The sequence below is a fragment of the Struthio camelus genome, chromosome 23 (genome assembly GCF_040807025.1).
Source record: "Struthio camelus isolate bStrCam1 chromosome 23, bStrCam1.hap1, whole genome shotgun sequence".
NCBI classification, from domain to species: domain Eukaryota; kingdom Metazoa; phylum Chordata; class Aves; order Struthioniformes; family Struthionidae; genus Struthio; species Struthio camelus.
The window spans coordinates 2,823,485-2,840,870 of NC_090964.1; the positions used below are offsets into that span (position 1 = coordinate 2,823,485).

At 52.2% G+C, this 17,386-nt stretch overlaps 2 protein-coding genes across 4 annotated transcripts; both read right to left on the reverse strand.

The window, feature by feature from the left end:
• XKR8 (XK related 8) lies at positions 1-5,638 on the reverse strand. Of its 2 annotated transcripts, XM_068917594.1 has the most exons (4): positions 5,457-5,625; positions 5,274-5,357; positions 2,851-3,047; positions 797-1,911 (listed from the first exon to the last, which is right to left on the reverse strand). In XM_068917594.1, exons 1-4 carry the CDS (start codon positions 5,567-5,569, stop codon positions 1,172-1,174), a joined length of 1,134 nt encoding a protein of 377 aa, XP_068773695.1. In that variant the 5' UTR covers positions 5,570-5,625; the 3' UTR covers positions 797-1,171. The 2 variants fall into 2 exon arrangements, with proteins under 2 accessions (XP_068773694.1, XP_068773695.1); XM_068917593.1 differs by having other exon boundaries at positions 1-1,911; positions 5,274-5,638.
• Positions 5,639-7,112: 1,474 nt separating this feature from the next.
• SMPDL3B (sphingomyelin phosphodiesterase acid like 3B) lies at positions 7,113-17,344 on the reverse strand. Of its 2 annotated transcripts, XR_011136020.1 has the most exons (9): positions 17,225-17,344; positions 16,897-17,110; positions 15,015-15,112; positions 14,313-14,456; positions 13,540-13,712; positions 13,175-13,355; positions 12,439-12,572; positions 9,369-11,255; positions 7,113-9,278 (listed from the first exon to the last, which is right to left on the reverse strand). XR_011136020.1 is itself a non-coding variant. In XM_068917592.1 (8 exons), exons 1-8 carry the CDS (start codon positions 17,274-17,276, stop codon positions 10,884-10,886), a joined length of 1,368 nt encoding a protein of 455 aa, XP_068773693.1. In that variant the 5' UTR covers positions 17,277-17,344; the 3' UTR covers positions 7,113-10,883. The 2 variants fall into 2 exon arrangements, 1 of the variants encoding a protein (XP_068773693.1); XM_068917592.1 differs by having other exon boundaries at positions 7,113-11,255.
• Between the last annotated feature and the right edge of the window lie 42 nt (positions 17,345-17,386).

Sequence of the window (17,386 nt, forward strand, 5' to 3'; positions counted from 1 at the left end):
GGACCCGTGAGTATCAGGAACATGTTGCTCTCACTTTCGCCTAATGGTGCTGCTCGCAGCAGGCCTCAGCACAAGCTGGACATCAGAGACAAACCCTGAGCAGAAGGTGAGTGAACAGCCACACAGCAGAACCGTCTCAGACCAACACTTCTCACATTAAAGGCTATGTGTGGTTAAACAGTTGAGCAACAGGCCATGGACCAGACTGGTCAAGGTGTCAGCAGCACAGCCCTGGGGTACCTGGCCTGGTATGGCATATTGGGGGGGGGGGCCGGCGGCAGGGGGAGGGCTGTTGCTCCAGAGCCTTTTTTTTTTTTTTTTTTTCCTGTCTGCAGAGAATCAACATTTGAAAATGTTTCTACATGTGTCAAAAAGGCAAAGCATTGCCAGGAGGGCCAGAGCACTCTGCTCTTGGGCCCTGACGTTGCATGTGCCTCCAGCGCCATGAGGGGCGCTGTGGCAGTAGCCCTGCTCCAACTCATCGGCTCTGCCAGATGAGGCTCAAAGGCCGTGTGGCAGAGTGCCTGCCTTTCCTAGCCCTTCCCTAGCCCTTCCCTCAGCATAACGCTGAGCCACATTTATGCCAGGCACTCTTTGCCCTTCATAGCAAAACAGTAGAAGCAGCTCTACAAACTGAATGCCCCCCCTCCCCCCCGGGGCCCCATAGCTGCTGCTAAGGAACAAACAAGCTCTCCAGTACCAGCACCCCGATCCATGAGGTTGGGAGTGGGGGGGGGGGGAGGCCATGAGGAACCAAGCAAGCTCAGCAACAGACACCAAAAGAAGCATGGAAATAAAGGACAGAGTTGCTTTTTTTTTTGGGGGGGGGGGGGAGCCTATTAATAAATAATGGGAGAGGGTGACATGATTGTGCTTCACAATATGCTGAGTCCGTCATTAACAACTGGATCTTCCATGCTGCACAGCAGCAAGAACCGTGCTGTGGGTGGTGGGACACACTGGGCATCTGCAAGTCATCCAAGCTTTTTACCTGGCCCCCTCCAACCTCCCACCACTATGTCAGAATACATGGCACTGAGCTGCTCAAACACAGCAGCCCAAGGCACTAAGCAGACAACTTGGGGGCCAGGACTTGCAAACACACCTCCCCAGCACATTAAACAACTTCAGTGAAACACAGCTCTTCCCTGTGCACCTGAAGTACCTAGATTCAGACAGCAGTGTCAGCAGCAGCAGTTCCATTCAGCAAGCTCTGCTCTCCCTGCAAAGAGATTGCAAACTGGGTCTGGGCCAGCCACTGCATTCGCCTGTTCACAACAGCTGGTGCTGAGGCAGCACGAAACTCCAGTCCATCGGTCCTTCCACTGACATCCACTTCGTCATACCCACTCTGCTGCTGGACCCGCACATTGGGATGCAGCCACTTGTAGTAGATGAGTCTCAACACAAGCCCCAAAACATAGCAGGGCAGGGCAGCAGAAACCACTGGGATGAGGTACAAGTACTCATCGGAGGGGGAAAGGCACCAGAGCCAGGACACAGCCAGCAGAATGCTGTCCACCAGGATAAAGCTGTGATAGATGATACTGCGGTACAGCGTTCTCCCCTTTGCTACGTTGAACCAGCTGAAATAGAGGATCACGGCCACCATGGCTCTGTAGAGCTGCTCAGGGCCAGGTGACTCCATGAAGTCTGTGCCCTGCATGTTCACCCAGAAGAACATGGCCAGCCACACAAGTGGGAAGTGAATGACAACACCATATGGCCAGAGCAAGGCAAAGAGGGCAACCGCAAGGATGCGGGGGCAGATGAGGAAAAGGTTCCACAGGAAGTAGATGAAGGATGAACACAGGCTCAACTCGTACTTGTCCTGCAAAAAGGAGCGCAGGGACTGGTGATAGTCCAGCAGGGACCAGGTCACACACAGGACGGCAGTGCAGATCCCCACTCCTGCAAATACAGCAATAGAGCAGATAGATTGAGCAAGGGCTCACACCCTTTGTGCTAACCTTGCTCCAAATACCTCCCCTGCCAGACATAGCTAAAAAGAGCTGTCCACCAGCCAGGAAAGCTGCTGCTTCAGAGGGTCAGAGCATCAGCATCTCTGTCTCCTATTCTGTCCCTGGTTTCCTGCTCTTCTTATAGAGGAGGACGATGCTGCTCTGTTCCTAGAAGATGTCTCCCCTTACCAATCTTAGCTGGACCAGGAGATGAGGAGGAGGCAATGTAACTGAGTGGCACTGCAGAGACCACTACCCTGGCCAGTGAAACCCTCATCCCATATGGGCAGGAAATCAGTACTGAGCCAACATGCTGCTGAGCTCTGAGCACTGCCTTTCTTTAGGCAGTGACACTTGCTTAGAAGGCTCTTTCCCATCCCTGGATGGGCACCAAAGCACTTCCCTTCCTCAGCAGGCTCTGCTCCACTCTCCACGTGTCCACAACAGCATCTCCCAGTCAACAGAGTGCCCCACTTCCCAGCACAGGATCCCAACTTCTCTCCTGACCTTTGGGCCTTGGTCAAGCAGGTACAGGACCACTCAATAAAGAAGGTACAGTGGGGGTTCTCTCTCCAGGCACAGTTTCCCCTGGGAAAGGTAAGAGAATGACCACGGAGGTCCCCCAGCTTCTACTTCCCTCCTGGGTCCAGCACAGTCCACAAGGGCATGCCAGAGCAGGACAAGGGTCCACCCTCCTGTGCATCACATCAAGGAAAAGCACGATAAGGAGAAGAATGATGCTTGAGAACCTCAAGCAAGGGCAGAAGAACAGCATCCTAAGGGGTTAAGGCAGCCCACAGCCACCCAGCGAGGTCTCTCCTGTTCTAGCCTGCTTTAACCCTAAGCTTGCACCCCTGAAATTCCCTTCCCTTGGTCCCCAATCACTTACCTTGGGAAGGCTCTGCCTTGTTTGCCCGCAGGATGACATAGAGGAGCAGGGTGAGCTGTGGGGCGTTCTCCAAGAAAGTCTCAAACAGACGCAACATGCTGATGTCATGGGAAAGGAAGGCCATGTGGCTTTGCTCCTGCTCCGATGTGGCCTTTGCCCAGCACACTCTCCAGCCCATTTTCAGAGCGCAGAGACATCTGCATGGAGACACGGCCCCTAGTGAGGAGCTACTCCAGGTCAGGAGATAAGCAGCAGCAATAGCAATAGTCTTACCAGTTGTTGCATGTGGTTGTGGCAGGACATGGCACTGCACAACTGGGCTGCTCTCAAATGGCATCTGTTCCAGAGTGCCAACACTGGCACACCAGTGAGCAGAAGGGCCGACAGTCAGCAACTTGGACCTACCTCTCATTTCAATTTGGTCTCAAGCAACTCTGGCAACACAGCTTATACCTGCAGTTCAGCGCAGAGTGCTGGCCCCTTCCAGAAGGGTCTCGTGCAAGGGTCTTTCTCCTACACAAATAATTTCTAGGCCCTTAATGTACAAAGCCTTCCCTGCATCCACGTCTGACAAACTCACAGCACTCCTCTTGCTTGTCAAGCCTCATTTTGCTTGAGATTGCATTTTAGTAAAAGGAGTTCACTTGTACAATGAAAAAAAAAATACAGGGATTGATTTCCTCCCTCCTTGATTTAAACAGTTTTAGATTTATTTTAAAACTATTCCCCCACCCTATTTTCAAGCCAAACACTGCAGCTTTCGTGTAATGCGCAACGCTGAGTGAAATCCAGAGGTGAAGCTAAGCAGAGCTCGAAGTGCAAGCAACACCTCTTCCCTTTATGCAGAAGGGTAAGGCATGACATAGTTAACCTGCGTCCCAGAAACGACCAAAAGAGGCGAGAATGAAACAAGGTCTACGCTCAGTCTACGTTCTGGAAGCTGATTATCTTCATTTGCTGGGAGAAGAGACAGAAAGAGGCACTGTTTTTGGTGTGAAAAAATGAGGAATCATCTACTCTCCACATTTCCCTTCACTGTTGCTGTCTGCCCTGCTGGGAGGGAAGGGGAAACAAGGAAATCACAGCAGGATCCTACAGGTCCCCTTGCAGAGGCCATGACGTTACGTCCTTAGCATGTGCATCGTGGCTGCTACAACAGCGTGGCACCGCAGAGGGGAGCATTGCCATCCCCATCCTGTGATGCCTCCTTTTGGGATACTCGCCAACTTTGACCAAAGTTTTGACATTTAAGCTGCAGCTCTGTAGTTAGCTGCAACTTCTGTTTCATATGGCTGTTTCTAGGGATTTTCACAGGAAACAGAAAGTTTCCCAGCAGCAGCTATAACAGCACCAACCAAAAGAGAAAGAGTCAGGAGCAGGAACCACCTTTCCAGCCCCCTGCTGTGAAGTTTTCCTTTCATCTTTTCTGTGGAAACTGAATTAGAGCTTTAGCCATGCCAAATCACAGCCTCTGGGAGGGAGAAGGACAAAGGGCTGGGATGCAGGCACAAGTGGGCTCCTTCACCCTCAGCTGGAGAACTGGGTTTCAGGATAGTCCACAGTCTCTCCCAGGGAGGAGGAAAAGCAGCAGCAACCACAGGAGCCCATGGAGCTCCCCTGGCTTCTACAAAAGGCAGAGATCCAGAGGGCTGCAAATATTCCAGGTGGGATGGCCACTGCTTTGCCAAGCTGTGACCGGACAGGGATGAACGTGAGAAACTCAAGCTGGAGAGAGGACAGAATGCAGGTGTCCTTTACTGCCTGGGGGCCACCAAGCTGACCCTGGAGAGACTGAGCCACTTGGCAGAAACTGAGCCCAAGCCAGCTCGGAGGGAAGGGAGCTGCTGCCAGAGCAGGGAGCGACCAGAGAGAAACACTCAGGAGTGACAGAAAAAGCACGGACGGTGAGTGGCCGCTGCACAGGCTGCCCCCAAAGCGCTCCGGGAAAGCAGGCTACTCCTTAGGGTCGGAGCCAGCCCGGAGGCGACAACCCTCCTTCCCTGGAGAGGAGCGCCAGACCATACCCTCGCTGTGGGTCACTGCGCTGAGCAACCACGGGGACAAGGGAACACGGGGACAAGGGAACACGGGGACAAGGGAACACGGGGACAAGGGAACACGGGGACAAGGGCGTGTGGGGAGGCGAGATGGCATGGGGAGCAGCCCAGCAGGGCTGGGGGGCTCAAGGCTGGGAAACAGCCCGGCCGGGGGGGGGGGGGGGGCCCGAGGGGGACGGGGCGCAGCCCGGCCGGGGGGGGGGGGGGCCCGAGGGGGACGGGGCGCAGCCCGGCCGGGGGGGGGGGGGGCCCGAGGGGGACGGGGCGCAGCCCGGCCGGGGGGGGGGGGGGCCCGAGGGGGACGGGGCGCAGCCCGGCCGGGGGGGGGGGGGGCCCGAGGGGGACGGGGCGCAGCCCGGGCCCTACCTGTAGCCGCAGCCGAGCTGGAGGAGGTGGAGGAGGGCGAGCGAGCGGCGGGGCAGCCCCGGCCCCAGCCCCGGCGGGTCGGTGCTGTACCAGAGCCAGCTGCAGGCGTGCGTGGCCAGCGAGGCGGCCACGAGCAGCGCCAGCACCAGCGCGGCCCAGCCGTAGTGCCCGGCCCGCGCGTACCCCACCGCCAGCCACACGTCGGCGCCCAGGTCCAGCACCGCCCCCGCCGCGCCCGCCGCCGCCAGCAGCAGCTCCAGGAACCGGTACCGCGGCGGGCCACCCCGCCCCTCCATGCTCCGGGCTCCGCCGGTCCGGGCCCAGCCCCGACCCCGCAAACTTCCCGGGCGGCGCCTCCGCAGCAGCCGCCCCGCCGGCCGCTCCCGGCCTCGGCCCGCCCCGCCCCGCCCCGCCCCGGCCCCGCCTCCGGCCCCGCCCCCGGTCCCGGCCCCGCCTCCGGGCCCGGCCCCCATCCGGGCCGGCCGCACAGCGCCCGTCCTGGCGCCGGGCCTCGGCCCCGCCCCGCCGTCCACCGCTAGCCCCGCCCCCGATTCCGGCCCCGCCTACAGCCCCGCCCCCGGGCCCGGCTCTAGCCCCGCCCCCGGCCCCGCCCAGCCCGGCCCGGCCGCACAGCGCCCGTCCTGACTGCCGGCTTTGGCCCGGCCCGGCCCGGCCATGCACCGCTAGCCCCGCCCCCGGGCCCGGCCCGGCCGTAGAGCGCCCCGTACCGCAGGCACCGCCTCCGGCCCCGGCACCGCCTGCCCGCCCGGCCCGGCCCAGCGCTACAGCACCCCGCACCCCGCTTCTCCCCGGTCCCCGCTGGGCCGTTCAAAGCCCTCCCCGCCCAGGCCGGCCTGCGCACCGGTCCCGGCCCAGCGCTACAGCACGCTCAGGCCCAGCCGGCTGCCCAGCGCTCGGCGCCCCTCGGGCTGCCTGCCAGCCCCTGCTCCCTTTGCCAGGCTTTGCCTGGCTGCACAGCACCCTGCACCCCTGACCGGTCGCCACCTGCCCCTGCAGGGCATGCACCCCCTCCTCAGGCCCTCCTCCTCTGTGCAGCACCCTGCGCGCTCCCACCCGCCCTGTGGCACCCCCTTCTGCCCAGTGAGTCAGCTGCTTCCCCAGACAGCTCCTCCCCAACCCTTATGCTGTGCTCCAGGGGCCTTCTAAAGGAAAGGGCCCATTATCCAAAACACAGAGCTTAAACATACACCTCTTAAGAGTATCTGTTTCTCAGTAATCTTCTCCAAACTAAAATCAATCCACCAGTTGGAATCATTCCAGCTCTTCATCCTATTTTCCCAGAGCAACTCTCTCATTCTACCTCACCAGAGACCATGCACGCAGCACTACATGTAATAGGTGAGAGGCACTTTTATCATTCTCCAGGGACCAGCTTGTCCTGAAAAAAGAAAACAGGCCCCTGCCAGTGCTTGATCCACAACCTTCAGCATGATATTTTATGTTTCTGCTCCTAGCTGTAGCCCCAGAGCACTCTGAGAGCCACAGACAGCACACACAAGTATTTCACTTTTGCTTGTGTGACTCTGACTCCCCTACCAGTGAAAAATAACAGCCCTGGGTTAGGCATCCACGTGCAGGAGCACACAGCGACTCCAGCACTCAGGAAGAAGTGCTGATGAGGTAGAGCTGAAGAAGAAGGTTGAGAAGCTGAACCATGTCCCTCTGAGACAGCTCAGGATTCCCTTTTCACAGCCTCCTGCTGGAACTAGAGATCTGAGCAAAAGAACAAGAACAACAGTCCCCTCAAAGCCTCTGGGACCATGAAGTTGTTCCCAACCCAGTGTGGAGGTGGGGGTGATGAAAAGACACTGCCACGTATATGGTCAGGAAAGATTTATTATCAATGCTGACTAGCATTTTTTTGTGAACTTTGTAATCATTCACTTCCTTTAACCCATACACATTGGCTGATTTACAGTGTATTTCTCAACGGAAACCATTTTCAAGTGCAATCAATGCTTGGCCTGCAGAACTGCAGGGAAACCCGTCCCCACCCACACAGCAAAAACAGTCAATTCTGCAACCTTCTAATGCTGCAGATTTAACTTGAATGTCTTCCTATAACACTCATCCATGTGCGCTTCAGGGGATTGCTTTAAAACAAATAGGGGATGAGCAGAAGTAAGAAACCTCCAGAGATGTTGGTTTGGGAGCTGCCAATTTTGTAATCCTGATGCAACCAACAAAAAGATTTCAGGGGTACTGCAAAACTTAGAACCACAGCCACCTTCCAGCACCAGCACCCTTAGTCCATCTCCCTCCAGGCTCTGCACTGATAACTTGTGTTCTCAGTCAGCCAATTTGTGGGTCTAGCATTCAATTTACCTCCAACAGACCATACACTACAGCACTACACGCTGTCATCGGGCTGCTACCTCACTCCATCCATCTCAGTTTCGCTCCAGCCATTAAGCTTCAATAGAGAAGCTATAAATCAGCTCCCAGCAACTCATCTCCCTGGAACAGAAAAAGGATTTATATACTGTAGGTTTTTATGCCCGGAGTACCAGACAGCTGCATAATGTCCCAGAAGCATGTGCCCCACTATACAACACCAGGGAGGAAAGGTAGCACAGAAAGTATCTCCTATGGAAGACTGCTGTTCACAGCCAGCCAAAACCAAGCTTTAGTTGTGAAGACCAGGTCTGAGATGTGAGCTGGCTGCTTCATGTTCTAAATGTGAAGGTTGGATCTTGAAGCCTGAAGTTTCCAAACTGAGGTGCAGAGCAGCAGCTGGTTGTCCACAGTCACACAACAGACTTTATCTTCTATGTGCTGAATAGCATTAGAGGCAAGGATGATTCCTCTTACATTCTTGTTTCTTTTCAGACACAACACACCTCTGTTGCACTAGTGCTTCTCTGGTAGCCCAAGATCATGTCTGCATGTCAAACCTCTGCTATTCAGTTCACAGATGACTGGCTTTATCCTCACTTCCACAGCCCTTTCCACACTTCAGCTGTCTATACCATTCCGGCAAAACAGTCTGCTGACAGCATGCAGATGACTTGCATAAGCAGTCTGGGACGACACTAACACATTGGTGTGCTTAGGCTACACGTTCTGAGCATGACTCCCCAATCACCTTGTAAGCTTGTGTTTTCCTTGGCCCACAATCAGATCTCTGGGATCCTGGGGCTGCCATTCATGGACAAGGCAAACATTTCTTCTATGTCTCATCTACCTGTACCTAAAAGGATCCAATAACATCACTTTGTATCAGTTCCCTCATGGTTCAGAGGGAAGCTGGGAAGAGCCCAAGGCTGGCAAATCATCAAATTGTTAACTTCTTCAAAGCAGTCAAAGTCAGCTTGCAATGCCCCAGATAAAGGATGAAAATAAATGGATGCAAGTTAAAAGAGCAAAAAACATGCTTGGGGAAGAGCTGTTTGCACCCAACACTTGAAAATCAGGCTTCTTGCCATGGAGCTTCATTTTAGGCACTGACAGGAGAAAATGAGGGCCCAAACTTGTAGAAGTCCATACACTGTCAGAGAAAGAACTAATTCTACCTGGTTTTTCTCATAAGTTAAAGGCAAGGCGCCATACAAGGTCACCAAAGTGAATCCTTCCAGGTCTCCAGCTGTGCGGTCTTTTAAAAAAAGAAATATATGCTAACATGATATATATTAGAATGATATATTAGAATATATGCTAATGTGACACCCTGGTGTCACCAGGACAGGAGGTGATGAAGGATACAGAGAAGGCAGTGTTGCTGAATGTCGTCTTTGCTTCAGCCTTTACTGCTAAGGCCAGCCCTCAGGAATTCCAGACCCTGGAGACAAGAAAGAAAGTCTGGAGAAACAAAGACTTAGTTGAGGAGGATCGGGTTAGAGAACATTTGTCCAAACTTGACATCCACAAATCCATGGGCCTTGACGGGATGCACCCACGAGAGCTGAGGGAGCTGTCAGATGTTATTGCTAGGTCACTCTCCATCATCTTGGAAAGGTCCGGGAGAACAGGAGAGGTGCCTGGGGCCTGGAAGAAAGCCAGCGTCACGCTAGTCTTCAAAAAGGGCAAGAAGGAGGACCCAGGAAACTACAGGCCCGTCAGCCTGTTGTTGTCTACCTGGACTTCAGCAAGGCTTTTGATACTGTCTCCCATCACATCCTCCTAGGGAAGCTCAGGAAGTGGGGGCTAGATGAGTGGACGGTGAGGTGGCTTGAGAACTGGCTGGATGGCACAGCTCAAAGGGTTGTGGTCAGTGGCGTGGAGTCTAGTGGGAGGCCTGTGGCTAGCGGTGTCCCCCAGGGGTCAGTCCTGGCTCCAGTCTTGTTCAACATATTCATCGATGACCTGGAGGAAGGGACAGTGCGCATTCTCAGCAAGTTTGCTGATGATACTAAACTGGGGGGAGTGGCTGACACACCAGAAGGCTGTGCTGCCATTCAGAGGGACCTGGACAGGCTGGAGAGCTGGGAGGAGAGGAACCTCCTGAAGTTCAACATAGGCAAGTGCAGGGTCCTGCCCCTGGGGAGGAGTAACCCCATGCACCAGTACAGGCTGGGGGTTGACCTGCTGGGAAGCAGCTCTGCCGAGAAGGACCTGGGAGTGCTGGTGGACAACAAGTTAAACATGAGCCAGCAGTGTGGCCTTGTGGCCAAGAAGGCCAAGGGTATCCTGGGGTGCATCAGGCAGGGTGTTGCCAGCAGGTGGCGGGAGGTGATCCTGCCCCTCTCCTCAGCCCTGGGGAGGCCCCACCTGGAGTACTGTGTCCAGTTCTGGGCTCCCCAGTCCGAGGGAGACATGGTACTACTGGAGAGAGTCCAGCGGAGGCCTACAAAGAGGATGAGGGAACTGGAGCATCTGTCCTCTGAAGAAAGGCTGAGAGCGCAGGGCCTGTTCAGCCTGCAGAAGAGAAGATAGAGGCGATCTCATCAACGTGTACAAATATCTGAAGGGGAGGTGTTGAGAGGATGGGGCCAGCCTCTTCTCCGTGGTGCCCAGCGACAGGACAAGAGGCAACGGGCACAAACTTAACCGCAGGAAGTTCCATCTGAACCTGAGGAAAAGCTTCTTCACTGTGAGGGTGACAGAGCACTGGGACAGGTTGCCCAGAGAGGTTGTGGAGACTCCTTCCCCGGAGATATTCAAAACCCGCCTGGATGTGATCCTGGGCAATGTGCCTGCTGGAGCAGGGGGATTGGACTAAATGATCTCCAGAGGTCCCTTCCAACCTTGGCCATTCTGTGAGAAATATATCTGGAGGCAGACTGCCTGAGAACGTATGGTAACTCACAGCTCTCATACATTAGGAGGTCAAGTTAAAATCTAGGCAGAAGCCTGGCCTTGATCTGCTCAACTGTAAGACCATCTCAGAACTCACAGTTGAAGGAAGGGAAACTCCCTGATATAGGTCAGTCTGGCATGAAAAAGCTTCATGGCAATCACTGGCCTTTCCCAATACATCAAGCTTTACTAGCAGTGTTTAAATCAGCACTGTAAAGCTTTTACTAAGAGCCACTAATTTTGTCTTGGTTTCCGAGTAAGTTCTCAATGCCAGAAAATAGTATTCACAATTGCTGATTCAAATGTGCTGTGAAGCATGTCCTCTCTTCGTTCACTTCTGTTCTCTCTCAGTCATTAGAGTGCTTGCTGGGGACTGAGGAATGCTAACAGCAAGCAGAACAGCAAAAGAAAAACACTGGTGATGGTGGAGGCAGAGCTGCTGGCTTTAATACACTCATTGTATCGTACAAAATCAACTTCCCTGATGGCACAAACATGGTCAATGCGGCAGGCCTCCTCACACAGGGCAAGGTCATATTTGACAGAGTTGAACTCATAATACTGCTGCAGATACTGCGTATCCTTTGATATCCTCTCCAGCACTGTGTGCATGGACCGGGCAGAGCCATCAGGGACTTGGAAAGCTTCCGTCAGCCTATACTCTTTCTCCCACATTGGGAACATCGTATTAGCATGAGTTAGATTTAAATAGTAAGTCACCATATCCTGCAGGGAGAAAAAAATATAACAAGGAAAAAAAAAAATGAGGAAAGGATCAGCCCTTGAGTGAAGCAGTTGACTGAGATCTGATCAGCCCATTCTCCTAGATGCTGGTGTGTAGCACAACGAAGAGCTTTCAGCAGCAGGCAGCACACCTGGTGGGAGGTAAGCTGCCTCCCAACAGATGCTTCCTACCAAGATGTGAACCTGAGGAAAGATGCCTCAAGTGAGAGCATTCAGCACTCACTATAAAAGCAATTTTAGCCCATTTTACTATTGTATAAGTGTTGAAAGGTTGACTTTTCTCTGCTTTTCCTCTGCTTGTATTTTGAAACATCAGAAATTTTGAGCCTGATCTGCTCCAAAAAAATTCACTCTGGTATTCATTATCAACATTGTCCTCTGGCAGGAGGAGCAGCTGGAGAAGTGTTACAGGGTTGAGCAGTTATTTACTCAAACGTGAACAAAGTTAAACAAAAAAGTTCTAAAAAACCTTCTGTTTGCAAACCTTTTCTGTTTTTTTTCTGTTTGCTCTTTTTCTCTCTGCCTTGCTTCACTAGCTCTCTAGCTTTGCGCAGTATATTTTAGGACAGACAAGCATGCATTTCTTATGCTGCAAACATGCAAATACAGTATCTGCAGAGGTGCTTTATCCCTTGCAAAGAAAGGTACAAGAACACCATCCTCCACCTTTTTGCAAATGAAAGACAAAGGAAATGGAAGTCTTCGTCTTCCCTACAATTCAACTAACTTCTGATCCTATTACAAAATGAATTAATTCAGAACATAGGTGGGACCCAAATAATTTTCTAGACAGCTAGAGTTTTTGAAGGGTGTTCAGCAAGCCTGTTAGTCCCCAAAGACAGTTCTGGAATCCACGTTACCTGGGCTGTAAAGCAAGCGTAAAAGGAGATTAATTGAAGATATGAAGAACAAACAAGTCTGAACTCTCTTGCATTGCCATGGGACTCATCCCAGCAGGAGGCCTGAGCCAGTCGAATGTAGTGTCATTGCCCTTACTCACTGACACTCTTTAAAACTTTGTGCTAGCCACAAGACTGAAATACCTTGTTTTACATCCTCTGCTACATAGCCTCTTGGCTCCCTGTAGTCCTGCTTGTTAAAAAGAGGTGGGAGAATTAAAGCACCCAACTGAGACTGCAGTACAAAGCATGATGGTGTCCCCTACCTTTACTTGAAGGGTGTCTGGATCGTAATCAATCACCCGGATCCCAGGGTTGTTGGCTCCATTGGCCACTCCAGGTAACGTTGTTTTCCAAGGAGTCACTCCAGGGGCTAAGAACATGACATTGATTGGAGAACCTTAATAGAAAGACAAAAGAAACCATGAGTCAGAGAGGTCTGGCTTGGAGCAGACAACGAGCATCCTGACCACTGAGCACCTTGCACCCATTGCTCACCAGATCCAGTTACAATAATGCACGCAGAAAGATCTGATGCTATTCAACACACTGAGATTGAATACGTGACATTTCCAGCTAAAAGCAGGCCTTCTGCAGCTTGGCATGAGTGGAAGACTCTACAGTGAGGGTGAGCAAGAGAACCACCCTCAGTGAACGAGACCCAAAGAGCCATTGTGAAGACCTACAGTTGCTCCCTTAGGTCTCAGCTAAGGTCCAGAAACCATCAGTATGGAGCAGGACGAGCAGCAAGGCACTGTGAGAGGAAACAACAAATGAGAGGGGAAGCAGGAAGGACAGCTGGAGCTACAGGTCTGGGTGGGGAATCCCATCCACTGTTGTGTCTTGTTGACCAAAGCATTTTACAAGACGTTTTAGAAAGCAAGACGTAAATGAGCCTTTTCTGACTTGTTGGCTGCAGTCACCGAAAACCCTCTTCAACAATGATTTTTTGGGGACTGAACAGAGCTATCATGCAAATACTTGGGTAGCCAGATTTGATACCTGTATCACTGTAAAACATCCGAAAGCTGTCAGTGTGGTGGTGTCCAAAAAACTGGGCAGCAATCACTCTGTGGTGCCTCTGCACTATTTTCAGGTATCGTTCATTAAAGTTACTCCGGAACCAGGGCTTGCTTCTTTTCTTCTCGAAGAAGCCAGGAGGGATGTGCCCAGCAATGTAAACCTACAAGAGCAAAGAGCTGCGCTGAATGTAGATCCCATGCTTCCCAAAGAGAGCACTGGCTTGCTGGTCCTTGGCACACAAGAGAGATCAGGAGTGAAAGGACCTTCCAGGCTGGGAGAAGCCCTCTACAAAGGCATGGGGGCTTTTGTTGTTGTGTGGGCTTTTTTTTTTTTTTTTTAAATACCATTTCTTCTGCTTTTGAGGCGTTGGTCAATGTTTCTTCCAACCACCGGAACTGCCCTCCAGGATCTTCCTCACCAGCCGTCTGGTTATTCTGGTCATAGTACAGATTGGTATTGAGGACAATCATTCGCCCACTTGTATTTGGGCTGGGCAGCTTCTCACTGTAGAAAGCAGCTGTAAAATGCAACCAGCAGGAGAAAGAGCTGGAATTCTGGCCACACAGCCAATTGTGTCCCCAAATCCCCGGGCTTTTACCTCTCTCAGCTCTCCTTGGCAATAGTCACAGCAGAGTCACTATCTAGACAAGGTGCCAGCAGCTCTGACTGGTTCCAGAGTAACCAGCAGCTCTGACCAATCCAGGATATGGATTTGGTGTGACTCTTCCCTGTGTCTTCTTGTCCCGCATATGCCACTCAAGGTGAAGAGAGACCCTGGGTTTTAAGAGTATGTGCAGGACAGTCCAGGAGCTGGGAAGCTATAGATAGCTACTGTTGTGGCTTTCTTGAAAGATCTTTTTTATTTTCACTGAAGCTCACCATCCTCTGCAGGGACACTTTCCTAAAACTCTAGGAAAGCACGGAGAGACTAAAGCATAAAGAAAGTCCTTTTCCCACATGCAGGAAAACTCAGTGCTAGGAATCAATCTTAAATTGGACCCTTCCTCTACAAGCACTGCGGCTTGGGGAATAAAAGCAGAGACAGCACGTTCATGGTGACTTTCCCAACCACCCTATCTTCCCAGGACACTGCTGACACGGGCTAGTGGTGCCACACCTGCTCTGAACAGAGGAATGGAAGTATCGTTCAGCCAGGAGCGCCACAGTTCAGCTGTTTGGTTGTAGATCCTGTGCTCCTCCCCTGGAAACTGATTCTTGGGGTGGAAGTCATGATTGCCCATCACAGCGTAGACTTTAGTTTCTAGAGAAAGAGAAAAGGAAGCACAGAGGAATCCAAGCTTGCTCCAGAGTTCTTCAGCACCAAAGCTCTCTAGAGAGCTTACAGACTCAAAAAGAATAGCATGGCTGGAGAGCTTCATAAAAGGTTATCATCCACACTAAACTCCTGTGGTTGCACGGACTGGGGATACAATACTGCAAGACCATGTGTCCTCAGGGAAGCCACCCCAGAGCAAGACTGCTATGTTTTTACAGATGGAGTCAGTGAGATTTCCTTGTCAGTAATACTTCTTCTCCCACTAAGCGAGAATAAATTTTGTAGCTTCGTTTTTCTTAATGAGTAGTTATAGAAATGTTTCTTTTCCACTCTTCTGAGTGAATTAATCTGAAATAGCAAGGGTGTGTTAGACATGCCTCAATCAAACAGCCTGTACAGCAACTAGGAAGAAGACAAAGTAGTCCTAATGCCCACAGCATTTCAGTGCCTTTCCCCTTCTTAATTATATCATTTCTCCAGAATGGTAAGTTCTTCCCATGAGACTTTGTACTCCTCTCCCCTATTCATTCTCTCAGATCCTACCTGGAAATATCTGTTTTATCAGAGAAGTCAGATTTTCAATTATGTGCAGAACCTGTTTTTCTCCAAGCTGCTCATTGGGGACATGAGGAGTATCATCTCTGGAGAAAACAAATGAACAAACAAAAAAATAACAAACAAAAAAACATTATGGGGCACGAATCAGCACTACGTTGACTGGCAAGGGCACTAAGAGAGTTTCAAGGAACTGCTCACAGTAAAAACCTGCTCTGCTTTAGTCTACCTTGAAAAACCTATACACAAGCATAAGAAATTGAGCCTTATTCTACCTCAGTGTATTTAACAGATGCTACAGATGACTGGCGATCTTGTGAGGAACAGCGTTTCACAGTCTGGTAGTAAATTTGGTCAGCAGTGGTAAAACAAAACTCTTTGTTTTATTTTCAATGGAAGAGTTGTTATCCTGCTGCTCTCTTGAGTACAAACGGATGCCTCCAGTAAGCCAATGACCATTGAGATCTACCTCTAAAAACCTAGCAGATACACATTTCAATGTTTTCACTAATATGCTTTTAGCATATGTAGACAATATCAGCTGGTAAGGATTATAAGCCCATTGAAAGATAAGACTAAAATACAGGAAGATTTTGAAGAACGAGGATAAATAGTTTGAGAAAATGTAAAACAAGACAGAAGTTTTAAAGACCAACAACTATTTCTAAGTAGGAATGATCATCTGCACAAATATATAAAGTGGAAACAGTGGGTTAGTCAACAGCGCTGCAGATCAGGATTGGGAGTTACAAAAGCTCATAGCGAACACTGTGCTGTTAGAAGAAGCAGGAAACATTACAGAGGGATGTATGAACTTACAGAAATCATGCCAAACAAGTCTTTCACTGTTTGCAAGTGCTATTAGGGCCTCCTGTAAGGTGGCCACTTCTGGACACCATACTACAAAAAAAGCTCCATTTGGGGAGGCTCTTCATAGTTGTAAAGAAAATTAGCTCCTTTTTGAGGTAAGTCTTCCAGGTTCCTCTGTGTAGTTTGAAGAAATGCTGCAAGCCCTTCTCGTGGTGCCTCTAACAAGGCAGGACTTTGTACACCAACAAAATGAATACGTTCCATTCCCCCAAGCATTTTCAGGTATTCAAAATTTGTGTGAAGTGAGACTAGGCTGGCAACAATTGGAGAAGAAGAAAGGATGGTGAATTCTAACACCTTCCCTCATCTTACCTGGAGTTTTTCAGAGAATCCCTCATTGCTGGGGCTCGTTCAAAGCATGGCCTCCCACTCCTAACAGCCTCGCTGTGCCCTCAGCTCCGTACAGCTCCACTAGCAGACTCCATTTTGTACTTTAAGGCGTATCCAAATCTCACCTCTCCAAAATGGTTACCTTAAGAACCCTGAATCTACCGTGAACTCTTCACCTCCAAGTCCTCTGGCTCCCCATTCTCTAATAACAGCTCTCAGCCAAACACTGGCAATGCCCAAAGCACGCAGGATCATGTCATAAACTGAAAGCGTGAGTAAACACAGAACCAGTACTACCAATTTTTGGATTATTTGGGCTTCCCCCCCCCCTTGTCACAAGAAGATTCCTAAAAATGCAAACATGGGTATTCACCTCCTAGAGCTTCAGCAAAATGATGGAAAACACGAGCCTAGAAGAGCTGGGATTTCCTCATTTTTACACGTAAAGCTGAAGTACAGCTTCAAAGCCTATCCTATACCCGCTTTTTTCTGAGGGACGGGCCGGTGAAGCGGCCCGACCCTTGAGGGGGCGGCAGAGGACACGCTCCGCCGAGCCCCGCGCAGCCTCCTCCGCCGGGCGGGGCGGCCGCTGCCTGCCCGGGGCCAAGTTCCGAGCTCAGCCGGTGGCGGGGCCGCGGCCGCCCCCTCCGCGCCCGGCCTGGCTCCTCACCCGGTCCAAAGGATGAAGTCGGGCTGGCGCAGGATGCCCCTCATGGCGAAGATGGAGGAGTTGAGCAGGCGCCAAGGGGAGTCGCAGAGGTAGCTGCCCCAGGGCCCGGCGGCCGGCACGGCCCGGGAGCCGCCCGAGGGGCACACCTGCGAGGGCTCCGCCGCCGCGTCGTAGCCGGGGTCCCAGTGCAGGTCTGTGATGTGCCAGAAGCGCCCTGCCGCCGCCGGGAGAGACGCCGCGACTTAGCGGGGCGGGCGGGCGAGCGAGCGAGCGAGCGAGCGAGCGAGCGCCCGACAGCCGCCAGCCGCCCGCCACCGCCCCCTGTTACCTGCGAGGGCCGCGCAGAGCGGGCAGAGCAGCAGGAGCGCGAAACGCTTCATGTTGGCCAGGTTCGCTCCTACCCCTGCTCCGGCCGCGGCCGCGGCCCCGCCCCGCCCCGCCCCGCCGCGCGGCCCCGCCCCTCCCCTTCCCTCCCCGCCCCGCTGCGCCG

Coding starts and splice junctions, on each gene's coding strand:
- XKR8 (XM_068917593.1), bottom strand. CDS start 5,569: ATGGAGGGGCGGGGTGGCCCGCCGCGGTACCGGTTCCTGGAGCTGCTG. Junction 3,048..5,273: donor CAGCTCGGCTGCGGCTACAG/GTAGGGCCCGGG, acceptor GTCTCCATGCAG/ATGTCTCTGCGCTCTGAAAA. Junction 1,912..2,850: donor CAAGGCAGAGCCTTCCCAAG/GTAAGTGATTGG, acceptor CTGTATTTGCAG/GAGTGGGGATCTGCACTGCC.
- SMPDL3B (XM_068917592.1), bottom strand. CDS start 17,276: ATGAAGCGTTTCGCGCTCCTGCTGCTCTGCCCGCTCTGCGCGGCCCTC. Junction 14,457..15,014: donor GATAAAACAGATATTTCCAG/GTAGGATCTGAG, acceptor CTCTTTCTCTAG/AAACTAAAGTCTACGCTGTG. Junction 11,256..12,438: donor CAGACACCCTTCAAGTAAAG/GTAGGGGACACC, acceptor TTCTCCCTGCAG/GATATGGTGACTTACTATTT.